At 56.3% G+C, this 26,513-nt stretch overlaps 2 protein-coding genes across 6 annotated transcripts in view; one reads left to right on the top strand and one right to left on the bottom strand.

Annotated features, from left to right (window-relative positions):
• The window catches only part of WWP2 (WW domain containing E3 ubiquitin protein ligase 2), a 43,400-nt gene extending 25,410 nt beyond the window's left edge, over positions 1-17,990 (top strand). For 4 of the 5 annotated variants that reach the window (XM_055818736.1, XM_055818734.1, XM_055818735.1 and 1 more), the window contains 16 exons: positions 2,055-2,144; positions 3,913-4,087; positions 7,312-7,366; positions 9,332-9,413; positions 10,027-10,155; positions 10,438-10,516; positions 10,660-10,731; positions 10,820-10,908; positions 12,103-12,262; positions 13,322-13,455; positions 13,606-13,746; positions 14,335-14,455; positions 14,818-14,922; positions 15,519-15,615; positions 16,496-16,568; positions 16,813-17,990. In XM_055818736.1, coding sequence (XP_055674711.1) covers positions 2,055-2,144; positions 3,913-4,087; positions 7,312-7,366; positions 9,332-9,413; positions 10,027-10,155; positions 10,438-10,516; positions 10,660-10,731; positions 10,820-10,908; positions 12,103-12,262; positions 13,322-13,455; positions 13,606-13,746; positions 14,335-14,455; positions 14,818-14,922; positions 15,519-15,615; positions 16,496-16,568; positions 16,813-16,912 — 1,702 coding nt within the window. In that variant the 3' untranslated portion in view covers positions 16,913-17,990. Of the gene's footprint in view, positions 1-2,054; positions 2,145-3,912; positions 4,088-7,311; positions 7,367-8,610; positions 9,125-9,331; positions 9,414-10,026; positions 10,156-10,437; positions 10,517-10,659; positions 10,732-10,819; positions 10,909-12,102; positions 12,263-13,321; positions 13,456-13,605; positions 13,747-14,334; positions 14,456-14,817; positions 14,923-15,518; positions 15,616-16,495; positions 16,569-16,812 lie in introns of those variants that run through there. The other variant, XM_013297717.3, reaches the window with a different exon arrangement.
• A 1,713-nt stretch (positions 17,991-19,703) lies between these two features.
• PSMD7 (proteasome 26S subunit, non-ATPase 7) lies at positions 19,704-26,264 on the bottom strand. The gene is made up of 7 exons (XM_055818748.1): positions 26,109-26,264; positions 25,156-25,247; positions 23,743-23,835; positions 22,769-22,866; positions 22,367-22,447; positions 20,896-20,987; positions 19,704-20,188 (listed from the first exon to the last, which is right to left on the bottom strand). The coding sequence occupies exons 1-7, from the start codon at positions 26,180-26,182 to the stop codon at positions 19,750-19,752; spliced, it is 969 nt and encodes a 322-aa protein (XP_055674723.1). The 5' UTR covers positions 26,183-26,264; the 3' UTR covers positions 19,704-19,749.
• Between the last annotated feature and the right edge of the window lie 249 nt (positions 26,265-26,513).

Here is a 26,513-nt window from a genome sequence, read left to right as displayed (position 1 = left end):
TGAAGGACTGATTCATTGTTAGTGAACTGGAAACATCAGGCCTTTCCCCTCTGGCAATGCCCAGGGGTAACCCAGGAAAAGGGCTGACTGTGGGGTGGAGAGGCAGAGGCTTCCTGGTGCCGGACGGCACTGGGTAGTGCCAGCTCTGCTCCCACATGGTCTCTCCTTTGGGCAGTGTCACGTTTGGCAGCACCTTGCTGTTTAAGGTGTACAGGCATGGTAGGTCCTGCCCTTGGACTCTTTCCATCAGAGATAACCACTGGTGTCCCTAGGTCTATTCTAGAGATGAGAAAGACTCAGTGCTCTGACTGGTAGCATCATCTGCAGCTGTGTTGACAGTGCTTTTTGGGAAGCCAACAAACAGGAGTGAAGCCAGCAGCTCTGAACGGGGTTAGACAATCTCTCAGCTAAATCCTGGGCCTGGCATTCACATTCCCCTCCTGTTCCGGGGAACTGGCTCTTGTCTCAGAGTGCAAGATTGCCTTCTGCCCAAGGCGGAGGTGTTTCAGGCTGCCCGTATGACTGCTGGACCACTGGGGTCCCCAGCTGCCGGCATGCTGCCAAGGTTTGGAAATGCAGCTGAAGCTTTTCCCATTTCTGCCTTTCCACCTCTTCCAAGAGCTATGTCAAGGCTGTAATGCGTGCTACCTGTGGTCACAGCAGGTGCCTGGTTGTGGCTGATGTCACCGTTTTGTGGCTTATCGTCCCCTGGGGAGGTTTGAGGGTGAGCAGGGATGGTGCCGGCCCAGGCAATGGGGCATTAGCACTTAGAGCATCCTCACAAGGGCTGCTTGGTTTCTGCAAGTGTCACAACAGAAACTGGTATATTAATTTTCTAGAGCTTCTTGTGATGATTAATTGAGGCTGAAGATGGAAGATTGTGGGAGCAGAAGTGTGGCAGGCGAACACTATCTGTCAGCAGCTGCTGGCTTGCCTCTCACTGTTGTAGAAAAAAAGCTGACAGGAAGGCGCATTGCTCCATGGACCTTTTACCTTTGCCAGGGCATACACTTTCATGAATGAATTAAGGCAAAGAATGTTTTTCAGTGTAGCTGTGTAAAGCCCGGCCTCCTATCACACCGGCTCGCCTTAGGGGCCACCTCTGAACCAAGTGCCTCGTGGCCATGCGATGTTTTTAAGCGGTATCTGTCAGCAGAGCAGGAGGGCTGCCAAGAAGAAAATTCAGCCCCAGCCCAAACTCAAAGGCTCCCCTGTAAGATGTAGTTTTTGTTTGGTTTCCCTTAATACATCAGAAACTCACAGGGCACAAAACTGACCCTGTGTGAAATCTTACGCCGGCCCTCCTCCTTTCTGGAGGAAATTAGGAATTCATGCTCCAAATCATGCCTGTTTTCAGAAAGCAAGCTGCTGCAGCACCTCTCTGGTAGTCTTGATCTAGCAAGACAAACAACTGCCATGTAGACCTCCTGTCATTCTTTATTTTAAATAAAGGTTAGGACACTGTAACTAAGCGATGCGAGGAGGTGGACTTGCTAATCCACCAGATGCAGGTCTCTGGACATTCTTGGTAATAAGGTGATTAATAATTCTTCACAGCTCGCTGATCCGTGGGGGAGGCTGGGCTGCACAGCTGCAGTCTGAGCGTATGGGCGCACTTGCAAACAGGTTTCCTAGGGACGCTGTTTGGGCATGAGTTAAAGTAGACAAAGGTGACTGTGAAGTCTCTTGGTCCTACACGTCGCCAGGCTCTGGCTCTCGCTGCCCTGCACATGCAGGGGCCGAGGCTGCTGGATCCACATTCCTTGTTCCAGCTGAAACCCTTCGCTTCACCTCTGTGCTTGAGGAGAGGACAAGCGTCATCTCGTCTGCCTCAGGTTTTCTCTACGTGCTCTCCTGAGGGGTGCTGCTCTCCCCAGCTGGCCCTGGGACGGTGGGGACGGGTGTCCAGGGAGCCAGGCAGCGGGGCACAGTCGCTCTGGCTGGCATCGCAAAGAGCAGCTTGTTTTGGTAGCTCCACCTCAGCCGGGGTTCGGTCTCTGTGCTAGCAAGTATCAACTGTCTCATGGTGGTTTGTTTTTTTTTGACTCTTGCAGGTGGGAACAGCGAGAGCTGCCTAATGGTAGAGTCTACTATGTAGACCATAACAACAAGACCACCACGTGGGAGAGACCCCTTCCTCCCGGGTAAGGGGCTCTGGGGACAGCTGCCATCTCGGATACTGAACTAACTTGTAGCCGATGCACAGGAGTCTGTGCAAAAGTGGGGAAGGTGGCAGGAAGGTCTTTTCATTCCTAAAAAGAAATGGAGTGAGATGACCACGTGTTTACTGGCCTGAAAATACATGCTGTGTCCTCAGAAAGGTCTTTTCAGCATTTGTAAAAGGGAAAAAGCATTCCAGTCTGTTGTGTTTTGACCTCTGTTAGAGGATTATTTTTTTTTAAACAGTCCATGGAAATCACTAATCACTTGCGCAGCAGCACAACTGCTTGTGGGCAGAGCAGAGGGGGTGGGCCTTGGGGATGGGGACCAGGAGAAGGGAGAGGAGGGGCATTGTCGTCACCTGGGAAAACAGATGCTTCTAGATGAGGGCTGAGCTCCTGTGAGCAGGAACAGGCACACTTACTATGCCCCAAACCTGGAGCTAGACCCTGGACTCTCTCAGAGGAGGTTCTCGTTGAGGTCTGCTTGTGCTTGAGAAGATGATGCTGCTCAGCTCCATGAGACCTGCAGGAAGCACTCTGCAAGACTCACCTCCAGGAGGGCCATGCTTTCATTCGCAGGCGTCTGCAGGTCTAAAGGCTGAACGCAGCCCTGTGGGCCACGTGCTTTCCAGGAGCTTGTTGAATTCTCACCTCTTAGTGCTCCTAAAAGCAGAGAACTTGAGAACAACAGTTTGGCTGTATCTAGACTGAGTTTGTTCAGGGCTGGGATGACTGAAGTGTGCTTTAACTGCCACTATAATGCGTGGAAGTGAAATACAAACCCGTCCTGTTCTCCTCCGTGGGAGCCTACAGGTTCCTGCGGGCACACATTACCTTCAGTTAAGCTGCAATACCTGCAGCCGCTCTCTGATCCTACAACAGCTTGAAATCTGTCTGGTGTTAAAAGAGGGAGGCTGCTACCTGGAAGGGTAGGTTTGGGAGTACCCCAGTGTGCTGCTTCCCTCCTGTGCAGGTCTCCAGCCCGGGGCTGTGCCGCTGTCGGAGGTCAGCTGTCTTGGACTGATGTTTATGGCATCGTGGTGCAAACTCTGCTAGTGTCTAGGCATCCCATGTAGGCTTTGTGTGCCCTTGCAGGGAGCTGCTTCAAGTCTTAATAGTCTTTTGTATATCCTTCTGGTGGATCTTTGTCCAAAAGAGCCCCTTCAGCTATGAAATTGGTGGCTGTGCCAGAGCTGGGAATGGAGCCCTTTTGTTAGAGGGTATCTTGGTCGTGTGAGAGGAGCCAGAGAGCGAGTGTCTGAAGCCAGCCTGTAGTGTCAGAGCAAAATGAAAGATCACAGTCTCCATAGCTGGACCCCTGGGCCCAGGCAGCTCTTGGCTCTTCCTGCCTTGGAGGACTACGAGCTGCTTTTCTCACATGTATTTCTGAGAGGCAGAACACAATGTGCTGAGCCAAGCCACTGCACGGGGAGCACAAGGGGAGTGTGACAGCTGGGGAAGCGGTTCATAATCCCGTGCTCCTCCGTTGTGCTTTCAGCACATTCTGGGGCAGCAGCTGGATATTTTCAAGATACTACTGTGCATCCAGAGCCCTGGGGGCAGCCCTCAGCTGGGGGCGATGGGAGGTTCCTCTGTGTGCCACCACGGGCTGTGCCTTCTGACGTGTCCAGGGCTTCTTCCTGCTGCCTCCACACCAGCAGCTGAGTGGTTGTAGGGCGGCTGGAGGCACCTGCCAGCGGGACTTGCAGAGCTGTCTGAGGACAGTGACACCTTCTTCTGGTGTTTCCAGGTGGGAAAAACGTGTGGATCCCCGAGGCAGGTATTACTATGTGGACCACAACACCCGGACCACCACATGGCAGCGCCCCACAGCCGAGTACGTCAGGAACTATGAGCAGTGGCAGTCCCAGCGAAACCAGCTCCAAGGAGCCATGCAGCAGTTCAGCCAAAGATTCTTGTACCAGGTGAGAGCCTGGGGCAGTGGTGGTCTCACTCGGCTCTCCCACTGGTCTCGGCTGGGCTGGCCTGGGAGACACGGAGCATGCGGACATGCTTGCTGGGCTGCATGGGGTCTGTTGGTGAGCTCAGCAGAGCAGCGCTTGGACAGGAGAGCCCACGGGCTCCTCTGCTGTGTGCAGAGAACTGCGCGGGAGTAACTTTCTTTTTATAAAACAGCTTGCATGGTCCTGAAGGGTGGTGGGAGGTGTCCTCAGCAGCCTGATCCTGGTCTCCCTTCAGTGCCAGCGTGGCTAGGCACATGCTCTCTCCTGTGGCTCCCATCAGGCAAGCCTTGCTGCTGACCTGTGAGGCTTGCAGAACTCGTTGCATGCTGTTGGAGCTGGGCATATGCTGAGGAAGCTGTGGGAGCCTGGTCTGTAGTGGGAGGGGAGGCTCTTGGGGCTGAGCTCATCCCTCCCCCAGTCTCCCTCGGGCTGAGGACAGTGGGGCTGGGCCCTGGGTGGCCGCAGGAGTTGGGTGCAGGTGCTGACATGGTGAGGGCTGCAAGAGCCAGGGGACCAGAGGGCGCAGGGAGTGAGTGCTGCTGGGCTTGGTGAGCTTCCTCCTGCTTTTTCTGCTTCTTCCCTTCACTCCTGGTTTGGGCTGAGTAACTGTGTTTCGTTGCTTGGGGAATGGGCTCTCGACAGCCCTGCAGAGCACTAGCTCTTGGGCACAGACCACTCTTGTCCTGGCCTTGCTTTTGCTGCCGGAGCTGGGACCCAGCTTCAGTGGTGGGTAAGCAGGGTGGTGCTGGTGGCCGTTGTGCTGCCGGGTGAGCAGTGGTTGGGAGAGAGCCGGGCAGGAGCATTTCCGACTCCTGGAGTGGTGACGTCCCAGCGATCTCTGCTGTCAGCCAGCCCCGTGCCTTGCAGAGGCCTGCTGCAGTGAAACACGGCTCCTGCCAGAAGGCAGGGAGGTCTGGTGGGGCAGGTGTGGAGCGAAGGTGGGCAGAGCAAAGTGGCCAACTTCTTCTCATTGATGTTTAGCTCCTCTTGGAAAAAGCCGGGAGGCTGACGTGTCCCAGCAGCGCTGCTAGTGCTGGTGCGAGCTCTGCGCTCCAGCGAGGAGCTCGATGCTCTCTGGGAGGAGGGTGCAGGCAGAGCAGTTGTGCAAAGTCCCTTCTGCGTGAGGCACAAGCGGGGCCTCTCCCCGGGGGTGCGGGAAGCTGCTCTGCCCCCCTCCCCTCTCCTGCCCTCCCCCCCCCAGACAGCTATCCAGCCCTTCCAAGCCTGGCAGTGGGAGCTGGGCTGCCACGGCTCTGCTGCCCGCTGCCTGCCTGCACTGCTCCGCAGCCTCCAGGACCACTGGAGGGGGGGGCATGCAGGAGGGGGCTTCCACCAGAGGCCAGACCGGGCTCCGTGCCTGTCACTCGCTCCCATCTCTGCCATCGCCAGCCTTGGAGCCGCTCCAGTGCTGTGTGATCGCCCTGGCCGGGCTCCGCAGAGTGCAGAGGGAGGGACTCACGCTCCAAATTTAGCCTGATGAAATGATTGTACTTCTTGTTTCAAGGGCTCTAGTGCCAGCTCTGCCTCCTTCCCCGCAGGGGCTTTTTGCTTTGCCTTGCCCTCCCACCTCCAGCATCCACCTGCCCTCCGTGCTGGGAGAGGAGGGTGGGGAGGCGCTGAGCAGCGCTGGGTGCTGCAGAGCCCTCTGCCCTGCCGGCGGGCACCTCGGTGCCACAGGGCTCCCTGGGCTGTGCCTGCGTGCAGCATCCCTGGCACCGAGGGGTCTTGCTGTCACGAGGGGCCGGGTTGCTCCCAGGGGATGTGGAGAGCTGCAGCAGGGCCCGCTCTCGGGAGCTCTGCCCTGGGCTCTTGTGTCTCTGCCCTGTTAGTTTTAATTAGTTATTTTTAGGTCACAGTGAGGCGATACCTCTGGATGTGACTTGGCTGCGTCTCTGGCCAGCCTGTGTAGGCAGGGAGGGCGTGGAGGCTGCCCCGTGTCCCCAGTGTGCTGTGCTGGGCTGGCTGCTGCTGGGACAGTGCCTCCTGCACCCAGTGCTGGCATGTGGGGCGAGGGACAAGAGACGAAGCTCGGAGAGGCACGGACTGTGCCAGCCCCATCCCTGATGAATCCCAGGACATCCTCAGGGTGCTGGGCTGCCATGGGGTGCCCCGAGTGCTGGTGGCTGTCTCAGAGCGGGGGGCCCTGGCACCCCAAAAGGTTGTGGGAACTGGGGCTGCCCCCTGTTTCGGGGTGGGAGGGATGGTCTGGCTGCGGGTGGCATTTCCTGAGCCCGGGCTGGCTCCGCTCCCCAGCCCAGTGCCGGAGGGCTGCGACGCCAGCCTCGCCAGCAGCTGGGTTTCGGGAGGTGCAGTGGAAATGCCTTTTCGGTAACAACGCATTTCTTATTTAACTGTTCAGAGCACTCGTGGGCCTCCCTCGCCCCTGAACACTGGGACTGCACCTCCATCCCCAGGGTCCTCCTTCGCCCCTGAAACCCCTGAATGCCGGGGCTGCACCTCCATCCCCAGGGGCCCCCGGTAGAGCTGGAGACCGGGGGGGGGGGGGGGGCGGGGCTCGTGCACAGCACCCCAGCCTGCCCCCCCTGTCCCAGGGCATCCCCCGGTTCAGGCTTGGTGACAGCCACCGGCTCTGCCCACCCTGGGGAAGAAGAAAGGTGCTTTGTGCGGCGGCCCCCAACCTGCCGGGGGGCGGGGGGCACGGGGCCGCCCGTCTGCCCGGGATGAATGTGGGCTCAGTGCGAGCGCATCCCGCACCCCTCGCCCTGCCGGGAGGAGGGGGCCGCCGGCCGCCAGGAAGCGCTGGGCGTGGACAGGGCTTGTGGGAATGATTTCATTGGAAAGGCCTGCGATATTTTTTCCCCTCTTGTGTGTGGTTCTTGGAGGAGGCTGGAGGTGTATCTGGTGGGGACAGCCGGCGGGAGCTGAGCAGCCGCACACATCTGGACCCCACTGTGCCGTCCCGCTCCCCTCCGTGCGGCACAGCCCCTGCCCCGCTGCCCCCTTGGCTGCCCCAGCCTCTGTTTAGTTTGTGCTTTTTTTTTTGCTTCCCCCCCCCCCCGCCCCCCTTTGAGATTGCAAGTTGGTTTGTTTTTTTTTTTTTTAAGTTCTCTGGGAGCTGCGGGCCAAGGGGAGGCGAGTGGGAGCAGGGGCTCTGCATTCCGCTCTTCCCAGGCGTCCCTACCCTGGTTTTTATTTTGTGTTTTTGCCCTCTCTGTTGTCTTTAGTCGTCCGGCGCCCCGTCTGACAATGATCCTCTCGGTCCCCTTCCTCCCGGCTGGGGTAAGTACTGAGCCGCCTCACCTGCCTGCCACCGTGCTGGCTGGACAGCGGCAGCACCAGTGCGGATGGGGACGCTGCTCCGGACCTTGCCTGTCCCGTGGGGAGGATGGTGCTGTCAGCAGCTCCTGTGCTTCTGTCCTAGGCATTACTGGGAGTGGTGGCTGGGGAGCCAGTGTTCCCCGTGCCCTGTTGCATGTGGGGCTGAGTCTGCCTGTGATTAGCACGATCTCTGATTTGAAATCCAGCTTTTTTTCCCTTTTTGTTAAACCCCCCACCACCACCACCTTTTCCTGGAGGAGTTCCCAGCCTCTCTCAGCTGCTGAATGCAGAAGTGCTTGTGGTTGTTCTTTGGACGGGGGCAGAGGTTGGGGATCCAACTCCTTGCTTGTCCCCAAACCCCTCCTCTGCCAAACGGGGATCTATCCCGCTGCCGTGCATGCCTCCGGGGATGCTTTGCCCCAGTCCACACCAGGGTTGGGAGCTGGCAGGAGTGGGGCTGCCTGTCCTGCCCCCATGGCCCAAGCATCATGTGCTGGGATGTTTTGAAAGGTCCCTGTGCCATCCCCAGAGCAGAGGAGCCCCCCCTCCACGGCGAGAGCATCCCCTGGAGAGGGCAGGCTGGGATGCTTGTGGGTGCAGATGGGCTGTGCTGTGCCAGGGAGGGCAGGAGAGGGGTTAAAACTGTGGGGAACTTGGAGCAGGGCCAAGGGGACCCAGGCTGTTATGGGGGTCTCAATGGGGACTGTGCTGGAGCCTGTGCTACCGTGCTGGGTGGCCCACCTCCTGCATCAGCAAGCAGAGGAGCCCCATCCTGTGTCAGCTGGGCAGGCTGGGGGGTGGCACGGCTCTGTGTGGGGCTGAGCACCCTGGGGTGGGGATCCTCAGGGTGCATGAGCTCTCAGAGATGGATGCAGTCCTGGTTGTTGTATGCAGAGTCTGCCAGAGCCACAGTGTGGGGGCTGCTTCCCGTGGTCTGGGAGCAAGGGTGGGGGGGGGGGTGGCAGTGGCTGGGAGGTGACAGGGGAGCGTGCGTGCAGGGCATCCCTGCCGGCATGGAGCAGGGCCCTGCGCGTGGGGAGTGACGCAGGCACGTGGAGGGATGGAGGTGTGTTTGCATGTGGGGCACACGTGTGGGTGGGGAGGCAGCGAGCGTGCGTGGGCGTGTGCTGGGGGGTGCTGGGCAAGAGACCGAGCAGCGTTGGCAGGTGGGATGAGATGGGGTGCGCAGGGTGAGTGCGGGCACGGTGGGGAGCGGGTACAGGATCACCGCTGAGCCGGGGCGTGTGGCGCCTGGTCATGGCTGGGAGGCTCGTGCTGTTCAGAGTGTGCAAATAGTGCTGGAAGCATGTGTTGGGCTGGGGGTGCCCAGGGAAGTGTGTGAGGCTGCAGGCACGGGGGCGGGGGTGTCGAGCAGTGGTGCTGGGGTGAGTGGCATCGTGTTGTGCCTGTGTGCAGCAGCAGGAGGGCACGTGTGCCTGTGCACGAGCATGCTGGGGGCACGAGCCGTGCACTGGCGACAGGGCCACACAGGGAGTTTGGATGCACTTGAGAAAGCACCTGCAGGTCTGCCTGGAGGGATGCTGCGCTTGTGGACGCTGCGTGTCCGAGGAGGGTGTGTGTGCCGCCTGCCCAGAAGGACCCGTGGCTGAGCACGCCCCTTGTGCCAGCCTGGCAGTGGGTTGGCAGGACTGGTCTCTGCCATTGGACCTCCCTGCACGCTGGCCTTGGGGGCACGGAGAATGTCAGTCTTTCCTGGAGGTGCGGCAGCTTGGGCATGTAGAAGAAACGTAGGGGGTTTTATAGTGCCTTTTCCAAACGAGCCGGGGCAGTGCCAGTGGGGAGGTGGGACAGGGGGAGCTGACGAACTTCTCATGAACTGGGAAGGGGAGGGCTGTTCCTGGGACTGCAGGTCAGTGCTGGCCAGGGCGCTCCAGCTAACGCCTCCTCTCTCCCTTTTTCTCTTAGAGAAGAGACAGGACAATGGGCGAGTGTATTACGTGAACCACAACACACGGACCACCCAATGGGAAGACCCTCGCACGCAGGGGTAGGCAGCCTGCGGGGAGAGCAGGGAGGATGCTTGCTGTTTTGGAAGGTCCGTGTGATGGGCTACCGAGCGCCCATCTGAGAGCTGTCTGCCGGGGACCGAGTGGGCTGCAGCGCTGGGGAGTCAAAATCAGTGAGAGCCGCAGGCAGTGCTGGAGCACAGGAGGGCTGGGCACTGCAGTCCTGGGCATCGTGGGGCAGCGCTCCAGCTTGCGGGAGCTGGGATAGAGATGAGGAAGCAATGGGGAGGACTGTAGGGCTTTCTGAGCAGAAAGAGGCGCTTTCTTCTTGCCCTGGTGCTTTCTGGCAGGGCTCTGCTTGGGCTTCTGAGAGCGCTGGGTTGCGGCTCTCCAGAGAGCTGCCCAGGCCCCCACTGAGGTCCTCTCTTCTGCAGACAGAGAGCGAAGCTGTAACTGTGGCCAGCCCTGGCCATGGCCGAGTGCAGCCCAGGCAGGGCTCCTGTCTCGGGGTGCAGGCAGGCGCTAATCCCATGCTGTGAATCCTTCCTTTTGCCTGGCACGGAGCTGCAAACTAAAGGTGGTTCCCAAGGGCAGCAACTTGGAGAGCCATGGTTCGGGGTGAGGGATGCCTGGTGACCCCTTCCTTGTCGGCAGGATGATCCAGGAGCCGCCGCTGCCGCCTGGCTGGGAGATGAAGTACACAAACGAGGGTGTGCGCTACTTCGTGGACCACAACACTCGCACCACCACCTTCAAGGACCCGCGCCCTGGGTTCGAGTCTGGGTAAGCGCTTTTGTGCTGGGCCCTTCGCCTCGTGGCTGGGCTGCGCACCAGGAGCCGCGACCGCCTGTTTGCAGCTCCTGCCTTCCTGTGGTCGTGACACGGAGCGGAGGGAGTGGGTCAGCTTTGTTGCAAAGAGACTGAGTAGCGGGTTTAAAGTCTTGCGTTTGGCTCTGAGAGAGGAGAGCTGCACCCCAGAGATCTTCCTCCTGCCTGGCAGGCGATGAGACTGCTCACACCGGGGCAGGTGGGGGTGCTGAGCCGAGGCCCATGATGCTTTTGCAGGAGCAAGCAGGGTGGCTCCCCAGGGGCGTATGACCGGAGCTTTCGCTGGAAGTACCACCAGTTCCGCTTCCTCTGCCATGTGAGTAGAGCAGAGGGCCCCAGAACCCCGGGGGCTGCTGGGCTGGATGGGTGCGCGGATGGCCTGATCCTGTGGGCAGGCGCAGGTGAGGAGAGCTGCTGTGCCAGCCTACGCAAAGCCTGGTGTCTCTGCCTTGCTTGTAGTCAAACGCGTTGCCCAGCCACGTGAAGATCAGCGTTTCCCGACAGACACTCTTTGAGGACTCCTTCCAGCAGGTGAGGAGGTGCCAGGGCCGCGGAGCCCGGGGAGGTGCGGAGCCGGCCCTTGCACCAGCCTGCGGTGACGCCTCCTGCTTCCCCCCAGATCATGAACATGAAACCTTACGACCTGCGGCGCCGCCTGTACATCATCATGCGAGGAGAGGAGGGCTTGGACTACGGTGGCATTGCTAGGTGAGCGCTGGTGTGCCGGACCACACGCCTGCTGTGGGATGGGGCTGTGCCCGGCCTGCAGCGCAAATCCTGCTGGCATGGGGGCCTGTCCAGCAGCTGCACTCAGGGTCTGCAGTGCCTGCGTGGGCGGAAGAGCCCAGGGTTTTTCAGATGGGAAACAGTGTGAGTTTTAGGAATGGTGGACCATTGCGAGAGCATCGCATCAGCCTGTCCCTGGTGTAGCGAGGGCCGGGGGACCCAGCTGGGGCTCTCCTGCTGCCCCTGGGGTGTAGGGGTGATGGGTTGAGCAGCCTCTTCTCCCTGCAGCCCACCTTCGCAGCTGGCGGGCGCTGCTGTTTCTTGGGACAGTCGGCGTGCGCCGGGGCGGACATGGTGTGATGCAGTCACTGCAGCTTCCATCTGCCTGCCCTGAGGATGGTGTTGCCACAGAGCGTGGGCTGCGTCTCTGCTGGAGGAGGGGTCCTGTGTCCCCACGAGCCCCCGCTGGCTCACTCGGGTTGTCTGCTTTGGTGCTGGGCTAATGCTTCCCCTGCCTGCCGCCCCGGCATTCGTGCTGCCGTGCTCTCGCCCGCTCCTCCTTTGTGGTGCCGCTGCCCCCGGCTCCGGTGCAGGGGCTCCTGCTCTCCACCTCTCTCTGTGTCCTGCCAGTGGTTTTACCCTATGGTAGGTTACGTCATGCTGTTCTACCACAGGGTAGAACCACGGACGGGATGCCGGGGCTGCTTCTGCGTCTGAGGACTCCTGTCTCCTTGCACGGCCAGGAGAGCGAAGCCAGGACGGTGTCCGTCCCGCGCTGCCTTGAGGTCGGGGTGGGGCTCCCGGGGGGCGCCTGTGCCGAGAGGCTCGGGAGGGCTTCGCACAGCAGCGTGCGTACGTGTGCGACAGCCTGGTTGGGAGCGAGCCCTGCGGTGCCTGCCGGGATCCCTGACGCCCCAAGTGAGGCCTCTGGCAAACCGGGCCGTTTGTGGCTGGTGTCTCCAGAAGCACTTCACAAACCACGCACAGCACCCCTGGGGCTGAGGACGCCCTCGCCAAGTCACACCAGGGCCCAGCGCTTGCACCACTGCCCCGAGGCACCTGGTTCGCACGGGGCGTGCTGCAGAGGCAGGTGGCTGTCCCCTCCTGCCCACAGCCCCTGGGCGCCCTGGCTCCTAAGCCGCTCGTCACCTGTGCTCCTCCTTCCTCTCACCCCAGGGAATGGTTCTTCCTCCTGTCCCACGAGGTGCTCAACCCCATGTACTGCCTCTTCGAGTACGCTGGCAAGAACAACTACTGCCTGCAGATCAACCCAGCCTCCTCCATCAACCCCGACCACCTCACCTACTTCCGCTTCATCGGCCGCTTCATCGCCATGGTAAAAGCCTGGGGTGATGGGGTGAGGGGTTGGCCAGGCGACAGAAGACACGACACTTTGTTTCTGCCCGTCCATCCCGCAGAGTGGGGGCCTTGCAGGGGACGGGAGTGGGCCGTGGGGTGGGGGGCCGCTCTGCGTGCTGTGGCTGTTTGCTTGGCACTGCTGCCCCCCTTCAGCCCCTTCTCACTCAGCTGTGAGCCCGTGGGAGACGGCTCATTGCGGGGGTGCTGTGGGGAAGGCTGCGGGGTGATGCGTTTTAAATCCAGGGGATGGCCGTGGGGCCAGAGGGGACCTGGTTTCCCAGGGGCTGTGTGGTGGGGATGGCTCCAGATCTTTGGCTGCCACCCCAGGTGCTGTCGGGTTTGCAGCTCCACAGGCTATTTATAGCCCCAGCAGTGTGAGGTTTTCCAGCTGCCCAAGCCCCGGAGCGGCTCCTCCCGTTCGTCTTGCATTCCTCAGGGCCAACGTGCCGTGGGGTTGCCCAGCTTTGGGCTGGCAGGGGGGCTGCCAGGGGTTCCCTGAGCTTGGGGAAGGGTCCCTGGCCCGCCGCCCTGCAAGGTGTGCGCGGGAGGCAGCCGCAGGCTGCGCTGGCCCCTGCTCTGTCCTGCCCTGCCCTGCTCCACGCGTTGCAGGATACCAATAAAACCCCAGACTATTACTCACCGCTGGGCTGTTCTAGACAAGCGTCTGCATTATTTTTGGCTGCCTTTGCCTTGGGGCTCCTGGAAGCCAGGGATTCAGGGAAGCCACAGCACAGCTCTGTTTAAACAAGTGCTCTTAATAGAGCTGTGAGGGGAGAAGGAGACATGGTGGAATTCGCAGTGGGGAGGGGAGTGGGCTGCGCACACACCCACGCCAGGCGAGCCGCCCCCAGGCAGTGCTGTCGGGGGGAGCCCACTCCTCCCCACCACATTTGCCAGCCAGGGGTGAGTGCCGCAGCTCTGGGACCCCGGGAGCGATTCCCCTTTGCCCCGCAGCTCCCCCAGTGCTGGAGTATCATCTCGCCCCGTGGGTCTGCCCTGGGGTCCCCCATGACCTGGCACCACCTCCCCGCCGTAGGCTCTGTATCATGGGAAGTTCATCGATACCGGCTTCACGCTGCCCTTCTACAAGCGGATGCTGAACAAGCGGCCCACGCTGAAGGACCTGGAATCCATTGACCCTGAGTTTTACAACTCCATCGTCTGGACCAAGTGAGTGCCTCGTGCTCCCTTCTGGCCTGGGCCTGTGCTGCTGTGGGGGAGGCGGCGCTCCTCCCCACTCCTCCCCACGGCCCCTCGCTGCCGCTGGCTGCTTCCGTCAGAAATCACATCCCGGAATCACATCCCGGTGTCCTCCCGCAGGGAGAACAGCCTGGAGGAGTGCGGCCTGGAGCTGTACTTCATCCAGGACATGGAGATCCTGGGCAAGGTGACCACCCACGAGCTGAAGGAGGGTGGCGAGAGCATCCGGGTGACGGAGGAGAACAAGGAGGAGTACATCATGTGAGTGGCCATCCCCAGGCCCCTGCCGGGTGCTACCCGTGCCGGCCGCAGGGCAGCTCTGGGATGGGAACGTGGGGCTTGGGACGTGGCTGCTTCCCCGGGCTACGTGGCCTGTGACAAGTATGGGCTGGCGCGGTCGGCCGAGCTCCGCTGCGGTCTGGCTTGCTGCTGGCTGGGCAGTTGCCAGTACTTTCAGGAAAGAGGAGAGGGGAGAGAGGGTGAGACTTCTCTCCCTGTCCTGTGGCTGCACACCCTGCCCGTCTGCTGCAGGGCTGGCTGGGGGCTGCCAGGGCGTTCTCCTCTTGCGCACGGTAGGCTCCGGCCACGGGACGCAGCTTGCACCCCTCATCCTCCCGAAGGCCGCTGGTCTGTGTTCAGAGCTGCCTGCTGTTCAGGGCTGGGAGGCAGAGAGAGGAACCCACGGGTGGGAACTGAGGGCAGCTCTGCTGATTTGCAGGAGCCCCTCTCCCCCTCCCCATGCACGCGTACGGCTCCCAGGGCCCTCCCCGCAGCTGGGAGGGATGGTGGGGGTTCCCCATGCCAGGCCAGCGGTGCTGGCTGCCTGCCAACCACTGTCTGCCTTTCCAGGCTGCTGACGGACTGGAGGTTCACACGAGGCGTGGAGGAGCAGACCAAGGCTTTCCTGGACGGCTTCAACGAGGTGGTGCCGCTGGAGTGGCTGCGGTACTTTGACGAGAAGGAGCTGGAGGTGAGCTGGTGCCTGTGCTGGGATGGGGACATGGAGGTACTGGTGCTTCCCAGCCCGCTGGAGGCTACCCAGGGAATGGCACACGGTGACAGCAGAGCGCACGGGCTCCACTTGCACCCTCTGCCCCACAGCTCTGCTGACAGGGGTATCCTCAGTCTGGGTGTTCGGGTCTGGGAGGGTGGCTCGTTGGGTCCATTGGCAAGAAAATGTCTCAGTGGAGGCGAGGAATTCCTCCCAGACGCCTCTGTTGGCCGGTGCTGGAGCCTGTGCTTTGTGAGGCCCAGCACCAGAGGGGCTGGTGTTCCGAAGCGTGGGTGCAGGGCCTTATTTCTGTTCCCCCACTAACTGTCCCCTGTCCCCAGCTGATGCTGTGCGGCATGCAGGAGATAGACATGAATGACTGGCAGAAGAATACTATCTATCGGCACTACACCAAGAACAGCAAACAGATCCAGTGGTTCTGGCAGGTCAGTCCCAGTGCCGGCAGCACCTCTGCTGAGCTCTGCAGCCCTGGGATCATCCCCTGCCGCGGCCCAGGGCTGGCTTGGGGCACGCAGCCTCGCAGGCTGTCAGGAAGAACAAAATACAACCACGAGCACGTGTTCAGCCAGCAGCATCTGGCTGTGGCTGGCGGAGGCGCTGGTGCCAGCACAGGGGCAGCGGGGAGCACGTAGTGGTCAGTGTGCTCCTAGCAATTAGCTGATGCTTTTGGGCAGGACGGCAGAAGAGGGTGACATGTAACAGAGCTGCGCCAGGTCAGGCGGTGCTGCTCCGTGCTGGCCCGGAGAGAAGTGGGTCAAAAATGTCTCCAAAGGAGGGCAAGGGGGCAGAGCTGCTCCCTGCCGGCCCCGTGGGATGCACCCGTCCCCAAGGGTGTGGGACTGGAGGCGAGGGCTGGACCGCGTGCCCGGCATGTTGCGCTGCCCTGGGCTGCGGCTAAGCCCGGCCAGCGGGCGTGGGGTGTTGGTGGCAGGAGCTGCACGGCAGGATGGTGCCCCGGGCCCGGCTGGGCTGTGGGCTTGGGGGGTGACAGGGATCCCATGCTCCTGCCCCGTTCTTGTAGGTGGTTAAAGAGATGGACAACGAGAAGAGGATCCGCCTGCTGCAGTTTGTGACAGGGACCTGCCGCCTGCCCGTCGGGGGGTTCGCGGAGCTCATCGGTGCGTGTTCCCGGGTGCCTGGCATGGGCAGGGTCCCGGGGAGGCGAGGGGGGCAGCGGCTGCGTGCAGGGGGGCAGGTGGGACCTGGCTGGCTGTGCCTCCACCACAGAGTGCACGTAAGCAGTGAGGCAGCTGCAGCGTCTGAGCCTGGTGATTTAACCCGGTGGTGTGCTGTACTCAGACAAATTCCTTAGCCGTGAACTGTACTGCCACAGTTAACTTTGTCAGTCCAGTTTATAATCTCATTTTGAATGATTTTTTTTTTTTTAAATTCTGATTTTTGTGCAATGAAACCCCTCTTCTAGAAAAACCACAGTGTGGCATTATTCTGCTCTCATCCTTTAATTTGCTACTTTCTGGGGCCTGTACCAGCCTTTCCCTTACTTTCCTGGAATTGGTGGCAAGCTAATCAGCTAACTTAACCCGCTCATTTATTCTTGCTGGCATATTAGCTTTTTTTCCAGCCCCCTGGAATCTCTCCAGTATTCACAATCTGTTAAAAAGCGACCTCAGTGACTCAGACTTCCTGAGCCCCAGGTCCTTTAAAACTCTTGGATGGACCCACTCAGTCCTGTGGGTCTATGGATAAATATGTCCTGGCACTTGCTGTTTAACCATCTCGCTTAGAAGCCGTGCTGTTACCCTTCTGTGCTGTGAAAGATGCTTTTCAGCTTTCCTCTTTCTTTCTTATTTTCTGTACATCCTCTCTGCAAAGGGGTCAGAACAGGCAGTGAGCACTGCTGCGGATTTATGCCTCCGTGTGTCTCTGTGATCATCAGGGGGTGTGATGCTGTGATCTGCTGGCTAACAGCATGTTAGAGGGGTTTTCTTTTTCAGCTCCTGGTCATGTAATGATATTTGTTATGCTTGTAATTAACAGGCAGCAATGGGCCCCAGAAATTCTGCATCGATAAAGTTGGCAAAGAGACATGGCTGCCTCGGAGCCATACATGGTAAGTCATTTCTCCTTAGCCCCGTTAGGAGCACGTGGGGACAACTGCGAGCAGCCTCTGCGCGGCTGCACAGGGCCCCAGGCACCCTCCATCCTGGCCGCCCACGTTCCTGGGGGATGTAGCTGCCATTCCTGGCTGTGCGTCTTAATGCAGCTGCTGTGCGCAGCTGAGGCTGGAGAGGACCCTGCTGTGGGGAGGAGAACTGGGATCACGGCGCTGTTCCCAGCCTCTGCTGTCTCTCCAGCTTTAACCGTCTGGATCTCCCTCCCTACAAGAGCTACGAACAGCTGAAGGAGAAGCTGCTTTATGCAATTGAGGAAACGGAAGGATTTGGACAGGAATGATGGAGCTTTGGTGCTTTCCCAGGGCAGAGGGCCCTGGAGTGCTGCCGGCCGGTGGTCCTGCCTGCTGGCGCCCGCAGAGCCCAGCGCTCGGCCCTCCCCGCAGGATGGTGTGCAGGCAGCTGCGGACGCTGTTGCTCTTGTTCCTGGGCGAGATCTGCACTAACGTGGCCCTGGGGGAAACGGGTCCGCGTTTCTCTTCCTAAAGAAACTTGAGGTGTGCTGGAGAGGTAGACGCAAAAGCTTGGCCCCAGTCTGCTCGTGAGGTGCGGGGGCTGGCACCGGGGACAGGGCACAGCCCCGGGCCTTGGCAGGCAGCGCGCAGTCACCGAGGCTCCCCGGTTCCCCCGGCAGACACAGCGAAATGAGATCCAGGTTAGGCACCGGCTGGTTTCCACCCGCTAGCGTGTTCTGCCTTTTCAGGGCATTTTGATAGATTCAGGTGAGGAGGGGAAATGGCTCTTGAACCGACCCTCAGGTCACTTTTGGGCTCTGTCCTGCACCTGGCAAAGGTGACGGGGAGCTCCCAGCTGATGCTGCTGGGGCTGACCACTGCACAAGGGCCAGGACTGCCCCATCCCGCGCCAAACCCACAGCCGCCGGCGCCCAGCGCCTGGCTGGCCACGTCCTTTGTGTGTTTTGATTTGCAAGAGCGTGGCCCCTGTGCAGTTGTATCTAATAGCGGTCTGGTGCTCGGAGCTGGTGCTCCACAGCAGCCTTGGGGGCTCCGGTCACGTTCGGGGCACATCTGGCCTTTGCTTGGTTCGTGGGTTCGGCCCTAGCGCCCCATGGTTCCTGTGTGGCTGGTCGGGCTGGTGGCAGAAGCTCCTGGAGCTGCGGGTGAGGGCAGGATCAGGCCTCTGCCCCTCGCCTGATGCCCAGTCTGCTGCTGCCCCCCGCCCCGGTGTGCTCGGGGCAGACCCACCCGCGCAAGCGTTGGTGTACATAGCTGTACATAGGGGAAGTCTACAGCTACAAGACACTGCAATAGCTTTTGACTGGTAACCAGATAGTTTTGTACTGCACCATCCTGCCTCAGCGATGCCAACTTCTTGTGCAATAAATGATAAGCAGCTGCCGAGATGTGTGTCCCTGGTCGGTGTCTCGCACGGGGAGACAGCCTGGTGTGACCCCTGGGGTGTCTGCGCGGGGGCTCGGCTGAAGGGACATGGCGGGTGCCCAGAGCTCGTCAATGAGGTCATAAATAATACGTACTTTTTTCCACACACACACTGCACAGGAGCGTCAGGCTGGGCGCAGCGCTCCTGCCTGTCTTTGCCCAATCTATAATAACACGTTGCTAAAAACATCTCCAGGGCTTTGTCCCAGAGCTGGAGCTGCCTCCCTGTGCCACCATGTGATGAAACCCATAGCGGCGTTGGCGGAACTAAATCAGGTGCGTGAGGTCAATGTCCATAGGCCGGTGGTGGTCAGTAAAAAATCCAGCGCAAGCAGAACTAAACAAGCCCACTGTTCGTATCGCTGGGGGCCAGCCTGCAGCCAGGAATTCTGCCATGCCGTGGCTTTTCAGCAGCTGCCGGGGCTGGTTGATTCTTTGTGTGGGTTTGGGGTTTTTTGTTTTGTTTTTGGGTTGGTTTTTTTTTAATAGTCTGTACATGTGCCGCACGGCGGGAGATCTTTGCCAAGCACGGCAGAGCCGGGGCCAGCCCTGCCCCAGAAGGAAGCTCCCCTGGCTGTGGGCAGGCCATTCGCCCTCCTGGCCTGGGAGGTGGCAGGGGAATTGCAGCCACCTGCGCACCCTGTCCCTGCATGGGACAGTGACATGGTGCCAGGACAGAGCTGCTGTGTGAGGGAGGCTCCCCAGCGCTTCCCTGGTGTCCCGCCAGCTGAGAAGCCAGCCTTGTGTTGGTGCCACCACAGATGTTTTAACGACAAGGCCTGAGAAGTGAGCAGAGAGGGGCTGGCGGGGCGCTCTGCACCGAGCCAACAGCCCGGCCATCGCCCCCGTCCCTTTGATGGAAGCTGTAACAGGCGCTATGCTGACAGGCAACAAGGTGCTTGGGGACTGTGCAAACAGGAGCCAGATTAAATACAGATGTCCATGTTACATGGAATCGGCAAACTGTAACAAATTGGGCCTGAAAAATGCAAATACGTATGCATGCTGCAAGCCTAATATGGTAACGACCTGCTGTCGTACTGAAGAGAAGGTGTTCTTCAGTGTCATAGCACCATGCAGAACCTCACCAGAGCACCATTCCCATCGGCTCCCCATTCGACCACTGCAGAGCATCACATACACAGTTTTTTGTTTGGGTTTTTAAGTGTCAGGGAACAAGCCAGCAAACACTGCTTGTCACTGGCCAGCTAGAAAGGACAGCAAAAAAAATTTTAAAAAGTCACTCTGTGGTGCCGCTGGAGCTCAGCACCTTCTCCTCAGCTCTAAAATGAATCCATGCTAACAAACTGTGTCTCACACGGTAGTGAAAGCTCAGTGTCAGGTAAGATGTGTACCCAGAACAAAGGCTGACATAGCAGGTGGTAGAAAGCCTCAGCTGCTGGCCCAGAAGTGCATGAAGGGGTGCTGGGGGAAGGAAATGTGCTGCACTGAAAAAAAACATTAAAATTTCTCCCCTGGCTTTTACTGCTTCCCTGCCCAGTGCTGAGACCCCAGCTGCCAGGCCTGCCCCCCCCCCCCCGGTAACCCTCTGCTTGTTGCTGGTGTGAGATCTATCCAGCCACGTTATGATGAGCACAAAAAGCAGGTGCCAAAGCCGAGGAAAGCAGAGTGCTGACCATTTCACCAAGAGAAAAGAACCCAGCATCAAAGTGATTTAGTTTACAAGATTTTTAATTTACAAATAAAAAAACTACGCATTTTACTTTTTCTCTTTTTTCTCCTCTTTCTTGATGTCACTCTTCTCCTTGTCTTTCTCTTTCTCATCTTTTCTCTCCTTTTTACTTTCTTCTTTTTCCTGTCCTTCTTTCTTCTCTGCATCCCTGTTGGCAATCTTGTTGTTAATGAGGTTGTGCAGGGCAACCACGGAACGGATAAGAGAAGCCAGATATACTACTACCATCTGGTCATTGGTCTTCAGGTAAAAGGCCTTGACAAATTCTTGCAGGTTAACATCTGGTAGCAGGTTGAAGACATCCTGAAGATGGTAGATGATCTGGTGATTGATGGGGAGTTTGCCCATGGCTACTTTCTCTAGGTAGCTCCTGATGTCCAGAAGCTTGGAGTTCAGTCCCTTCAAACCATGGACCTGATTTGTGATCCGCTGGGACAAAGTGCCCACTGTCGTATCCTTGATATCTCTGAAACACCCACAACAGAAAGAATCAGCATTAGACCGCTCCTTTGCATTCTCATTAAGAGGTGGGCACATTCACTCTTAAGTGAAGATCTGTTAAGGTATTTCCAGCTTAAAAAGAAAAGCAGTTTGAAGTGCAGCTGAAGTATAATCGACATGAATGCTGCAAGTCAGAGAGTGAGAACACACTGGTGTACGTTACAAAGTACACCTAAAAGAGATCACCGTTGTATCCTGTGGTGAGTGTATGTTCTCTTTGGAATAATACTTGTAACACCAGTTAGAGGGGTAGACAGAAAAAAGGAACAGGATTTCCAGCTGGTGAAAAGGCGACGTAGTTTGTGTAGTGACTGCTCTCTTGCGCTCTCTTTTTTGACTGGAGAGCTACAGACCCATCTGCAACGCTCCTGGTCAGTCCTGCTTGGTGAGGTACACAGCAGCCGGACACAGTTCCAAACGATGCAATATTCTGCAGCTTTGCTAGAATCAGTATGTAGTTTACATCATCTCATCAGTGGGCAGTCACACTTACCGCTAGCAGTAAGTGAATATGCCAAGTGAGACTGCTAAATGAATATGCTCTTAGAATTTAAGTAGTATGTTTAACAAGATCACGTTTCCTCCAGGAAGCTGGCACCGGGAGATGCCAGATGGATCGCATTCACTGCTACGAAAGCCTTGTAAGAATGCTTTCATGCTAAAGATGCTTACCGTAGCAAGTGTTCAACACCAACTTCCTCTGCCTCCTCTGCTCCGATCTCGCTAGTCACGTGCTCAAACGTCTTGGAGGTGGGAGTGCCATCCTTGGAAGCGCAGGGATACAGGAGACAGGGTCAGACTGGGCACAGAGCTGACTGCAGGTACAAAGGCGTGCGCCATCTCACCAGTGGAGGCGTCTCACATGCCAACAGCGGGGCAACTCAACGCTGCGGCGTGAGACTAACTGATGCAGTGCAAGACTAACTGACGCTCGTTTATAGGATCAGGAAGAGGCAATGGGGCAAATTATGGAAAAACAGTGTATCAGGGGACTGAAGTACATTAGTTGCTTTTTTTTTCTTGATTTAAGTAGTGTTACCAACTGTCACAAGCCCAGAGTCGCTAGAAATTTCTTCTTTCCTGTGCTCTGTGTAATTTTCAATTAATGTATTTTGCTGGTCTGTGTACTGGTGGGTACAACGGAAAGTCTCACTAAATACCAGCATTATTTCTTTCTTTCCTGATACAACCTTGTTGCCTTTTGGGATACCTTTCGTCATCCTGGTACTTGCTCTCAGCCAGTATGCTGAGAAGCATGTAGTGATTCCAGAAAAGAAAAAAACTAATAAGGAGCAATCTCATTAAAATTATAACTCATACACTGGATATTAAGGACGATGTTCAAAAGATTCACATGCTGAATTTCTAAGAATGAGATTCACCCTTCTGTTTTCAAAGCCATTACCTGCACCAGTATACAGCTATAAACAGAAAGCACTACCCAGATTATTGTGAATTCACAAAACTAAGAACAAATTCTGCAAACCTAACATCTGCAATACTGGGAGCAGCTTTATCTCCGTAGTGAGGGCCTCAGAAAGGCGAAAGGATCAAACTTTTTTATATACATCCAGAATGTAATTTAAATCAAACAACTGCAAATGAAAAGCTGAAGCTGACCTACTACTGTGTGTTGTTTGTCTGCATGGTACTGCAAGTGATTAGTAAGTGTTGCCTCATGCCTGACCTACCTACTCAACACTGGCAGGTGCACAAATGAGTAAGCGCGCAATTAAGCGGAACACCTCTGCCAACAGGCTGACATTAAAAAGTGCTCCAATCTGACTTTCTTCATGGCCACAGACATGACACAAGCAGGTAAGGAGCATCTACATCATACCGACAGCTGAAGCTGAGGAATTCCTTATGTCAACCAGTAACACACAGCTTTTCTTCCAAGAGCACTGGTGGATGAAAGCTTTAGTTACAAATGCTTATATTACAACTGGGATTTAACCTCTGGTTTCAGCAGATTTTGGCTGCAAGTCACAGGCCCTTGCTAGTAAGTGCAACATCCTGTATGTAAAAGACAACTGTGTGCCAAGGGATATGCATCTTTCAGAAAACAAGACAATCCTAACAGCCATCTTTTAAGGGAAACTCTTTTCCTAGGAAAAGGCAGAGAGACGTGTTAAATACTCACATCATGAACTTCTTCAACTGAAATATAAGCTTCTGTGGGCAGCCCCAGGTCCTTTGGCTTCACATCAATAATCACCAGCACCTTACAGAAAAAGCACACATTTCAGAAAACCAGGCTTTGATTCAAAGACTAGAAAAAAAACCACCTAGGTCAGCTCTGCACTCCACAGCAATGGTACAGGGGCTGCTCCAAGGCGTTAACTTCAGGCACTGAGAAAAGACATCTGTAGCTGTTTCAACAGATTCCGACCCGAGTTCCTCAATTACTTTATAGCTACCAGGTCTTCAACATGCTGTATCAGTACGTTAAATGTAACAAAGGTGGGAGCCAAAGTTCCTAGATCCCTCATTTAGGAAGAGAGAGGGGAAAAACCCACAACCCTCAAAAAAGTGCTGCACTTACAGAGTTAGGACAGTATCTTTTCATCAGTTCATTGATGGCGATGTCATTCTTGTGCAGTTTAGGGCCTGTGTGGTACCAGCCAACAATTCTTTCTCTAGCTGAGCAAAACCAGAAAGGATTCTAAATCAGAATCGCACGGTAAGACAACAGCAGAAAGATTCAGGCAGAGACTGAATTAGCAAATCAAGGGTGAACATCTGATGCGTGTAGATGACGAATGTAAAGCACGGGGAAATGAATTGCAGCAGGGAAGACAATCACGTGGCTACTGACAAAGACAGTTTACTAGTCGTACTTACTTATCATAGCTTACTAATCACATATATAACTTTGCCCCTAGATTCTTAGCTAAACCTATTTCATACCATTTATTAATTTTGCAGATAACAGGATCTGACAGCTTAAAACGGTGACATGTAGAGATGCATATACTCTAGAAAGTAAACTGTATCCTGAGAATGACAGTTGGTCCCAGGGCTAAGAACAGGAATTGAAGTTATGACTAAACACTCAGCTTTAAAATCTCAAACTGAGCAGTAAAGACACTTTTTAAAAAGCGGTGAAGAGCAATTAGAACTATTACTTACAAAATGTGAGTTTGTAATGTTTACATTCATAAAAAACTGATTTCAGGGCACATCTGTATATGACAGGCTACAGAGGAGAAAATTTTTTAATTCTTCAGAAATAATGGCATTTTTGAAATCTGAATTATTCTGAAGATATAAAGCTGTCAGTAGACTTGAAAAAACTAGAAAGGTATAAAGTAATGTGTTAAGAACACAAACCGCTTGCACAAACTAACCCATGGAAAACCATCAGCGAAGTGAAAGTGAAGCCATGCAAGGAATGAGCACAGAGTGACTTCTTACGTGAGCAATTAACTCTCTACCTTACCATGAATTCACTTCCTCAGACAGAGTCTTGAAGGTTTCTAGGAGCGTACCCCTGACTGCAAGAAGACCTCAACTTACCGTTGACCTTCTTAAACATTCCATACATGTTCTCCAGATAGTCATGGTCTAGAAACCACACAGTATCATCCTTGTCATCCTCATCAAAAGGGACTGGGAATGAAACAAAACATCAATATTTAAGAATCCAGCTTCCAGAATGAAAATGTTTATAGAAACACTGAGTTTTAGGTTATCTGGCTGCTAAAGGAGAGTGGATTTTCATCCATTTCAACTGTTCTGCAACACCATGCTGCGCAAACTAACCTGCAGCGCTGGTCAGTTCTCTCAGGTATCGGCTGCCTCATAATTACAACAGTTTAGAACTGAGGAATGAAATGCAAAGCATTCTGAGGGTTATCCTCAGTGGACACCATCAAGCATCACAGAGCAATCCTCCCACATACAAAAGTGACTCAACAGCGTGCACAGACATTTGATATGATAAACTGAGCATCCCAGCAGACTTTATAACTTGTGATCAACCACAGTCTACCTAAAAGAAAAATTATTTTTCAGTGTAGAACACATGTCATCAGCACTTTTATAGACTTCTAGAACACCACGAGGCATTTTAAGTAAGGACTATTTACCCTCAAGTAAATAACTAGTTATTTTATCAGTTAGCATGTACACAGGCACTCAAGGCTCAGTTCTGAGAACAAAGACTGGTCTCAGTCTTTCAATTTACAGCTATAGTAAAAGCTTCACAGTTTAAAGGCTGTCCAAAAGACATTAAAACCTCTTTTCAACCCAGATGGAAAAAAGTTCTTCCAAAAACTGGAAAAAAAATAGTCCACTTGAGAGAAGAGCTCCATATAAATTGCAAAACTCCATATATAAACTGAGATAATTTTGCTTTGTCACAGAGTAGCCCCAACTGGGAAGGAAATGATCTAACTAACACAAATGGGTCAGCAAAAGCTGTGCATTCAAGAAGTAGTTTACTATCGCATGTAAGTATTTAAGAGGAAACTATTTCAACACTACTAACAGCATATTTAAGGAAAGAACTAGCATTTAACTGGACACAATTTGCAGAAAAAAAGTAAAGCTAAAATATACATTAAATCTTTACACAAGCAGGTAACTGCTACATCAGCACCAAGCGCTGATGATTTCTGTATGAGCTGTTGAGACACTGATCACTCAGCAGAGGTCAGCGAGTCCAATGCAGCATTTTAAGAGAGGTTTACACCTTCTCCCAAAACATTCCACATTGCACAACACTACAGGGAAGATGCAGCACAAGACTGGCTGGAATAGGTGTGTTTTTGTCAGCACTTAGCATTTCTTGTTAGATGTAGGCTGATTTGTACACGGAGGGAACAATCTGTGCTCTGGCAGGACGGCTTAAAAAAACCCAAACCCAAACGCCATTCATCTATTAAATAATTCAGGAGGTTTGAACAAGGGTAGGTCACCCAAACTCACCTGCAAAACTGTTGGACACATCTAGTATTTTTTTCTGCCATGAGCCCAGCAGCACACCAACAACTCGCTTCTGATTTCCAACTTTTCCTATTCTAAATGGAAAAAACTGTCAGTTCCTACAACAAAAAGCCTGATTCAAGAAAGAGGGTAACAGTGGATCGCTTGCTTCGCCTAATTTCTGTAAGTTAAACAGGACGTGTGCTGGAACAGAAGACGATGCGTTATGATTGTTTTACTACTGATTGTTAATTTACATCCAGAAATAGGCGTTTCAGTGGCCTCAGAATGAAACCTTGTAACCCAGCGATGCAGAGTGAGGACTACGTGGTCTGATGCAGCTAACGAGGGGGAACGTGACCCAAAATAAGCACCACTGCAGCCTCTCCGCAGGACAATGGGCTATAAACCAGTGAGTAAGCTCTTAAAACTGCTCGGTGTCATCCACAGCTTGCTTTCACAGCAGCGGGCTTGCTTGCCTTCTGAGGCTTTGGATAATGACATTAGAACTGCCTGTCAGTCGGCGCAGTTCAGCTGAGGCAGGCCGATCTCCCTGGGCGCGGGGAGCGGTACGCTTTACCCCCCCTCAGCCCGCGGCGGCTCCAGGAACGAAGCCCACTCCTCCCCTGCCGGTGTTGTACCGAGCCGAGCGCGGCCGGCGGGCCCGGGCAGAGCGCTGACAGCCCCCGCCGGCCCCACGGCTCCCGCCCGCCGGCCTCCTCCTCCCGAGCGACCGCCGGCGGCACGGCGGACCGGGGGCTCCCGCAGGCCGCGCTCCCGCCGCCCGGGGATCGCGGCCCTGGGCACCGAGCGGCCGGCCCGGGCCCGGCCGCGCCGCTCCCCTCAGGAGCGGGGTCCCCCCCACCCCGATCCGCCCGCCCCGCCGCTCCCCTCGCGGCCCGGCCCGGCCCATGACCGTGACTCAGCGCCGCGGCTCCGCGCCCGGCCGACCCCACCTGTTGAAGTGATCGACGACGCTGAGCAGCACCAGCGGGTGCACCACCACCCGGTCCACCGCCAGCTCCGGCATGGCGCCCGCCTGGCCCCGCTCCGCCGCCAGCCCAGCCCGCCCGCCCGCCAGCACCAGGCCCGCTCCCCGCCGCGCGGCCCCGCTCCCAGCCTGCCCCGCTTCGGGGCGGGGCCGCCGCCGCCATCTTAGAGAGGGCGGTGGCGGCGGGACACCATCTTGGAGAGGTCGCGGGAGACGGACGCGCCGCCGCCATCTTGGGAAGGTGCGTCTCCGCTGTCGGTGGTGCGGCACCATCTTGGGGAAGTCGGGTCGCTCCGCCCGGAGGTGAGGGGCGGGCCGGCGGAGCAGGGAGGCGGGCAGCCGGCGAGCGGCCTTCGCCTGGGGGTCTCCG

This window comes from Falco peregrinus, chromosome 14 (assembly GCF_023634155.1).
Source record: "Falco peregrinus isolate bFalPer1 chromosome 14, bFalPer1.pri, whole genome shotgun sequence".
NCBI classification, from domain to species: Eukaryota; Metazoa; Chordata; class Aves; order Falconiformes; family Falconidae; genus Falco; species Falco peregrinus.
This window is presented reverse-complemented; position numbering and strand designations above follow the sequence as displayed.

Bases quoted from the DNA above. Each gene is read 5' to 3' on its own strand.
- PSMD7 (XM_055818748.1), bottom strand. From the start codon at position 26,182: ATGCCGGAGCTGGCGGTGGACCGGGTGGTGGTGCACCCGCTGGTGCTG. The intron at 22,867-23,742 runs GTAAGTTGAGGT...GGTTTTGCTCAG, and splicing joins AATGTTTAAGAAGGTCAACG to CTAGAGAAAGAATTGTTGGC. The intron at 20,988-22,366 runs GTGAGTATTTAA...TGCGCTTCCAAG, and splicing joins CAGTTGAAGAAGTTCATGAT to GATGGCACTCCCACCTCCAA.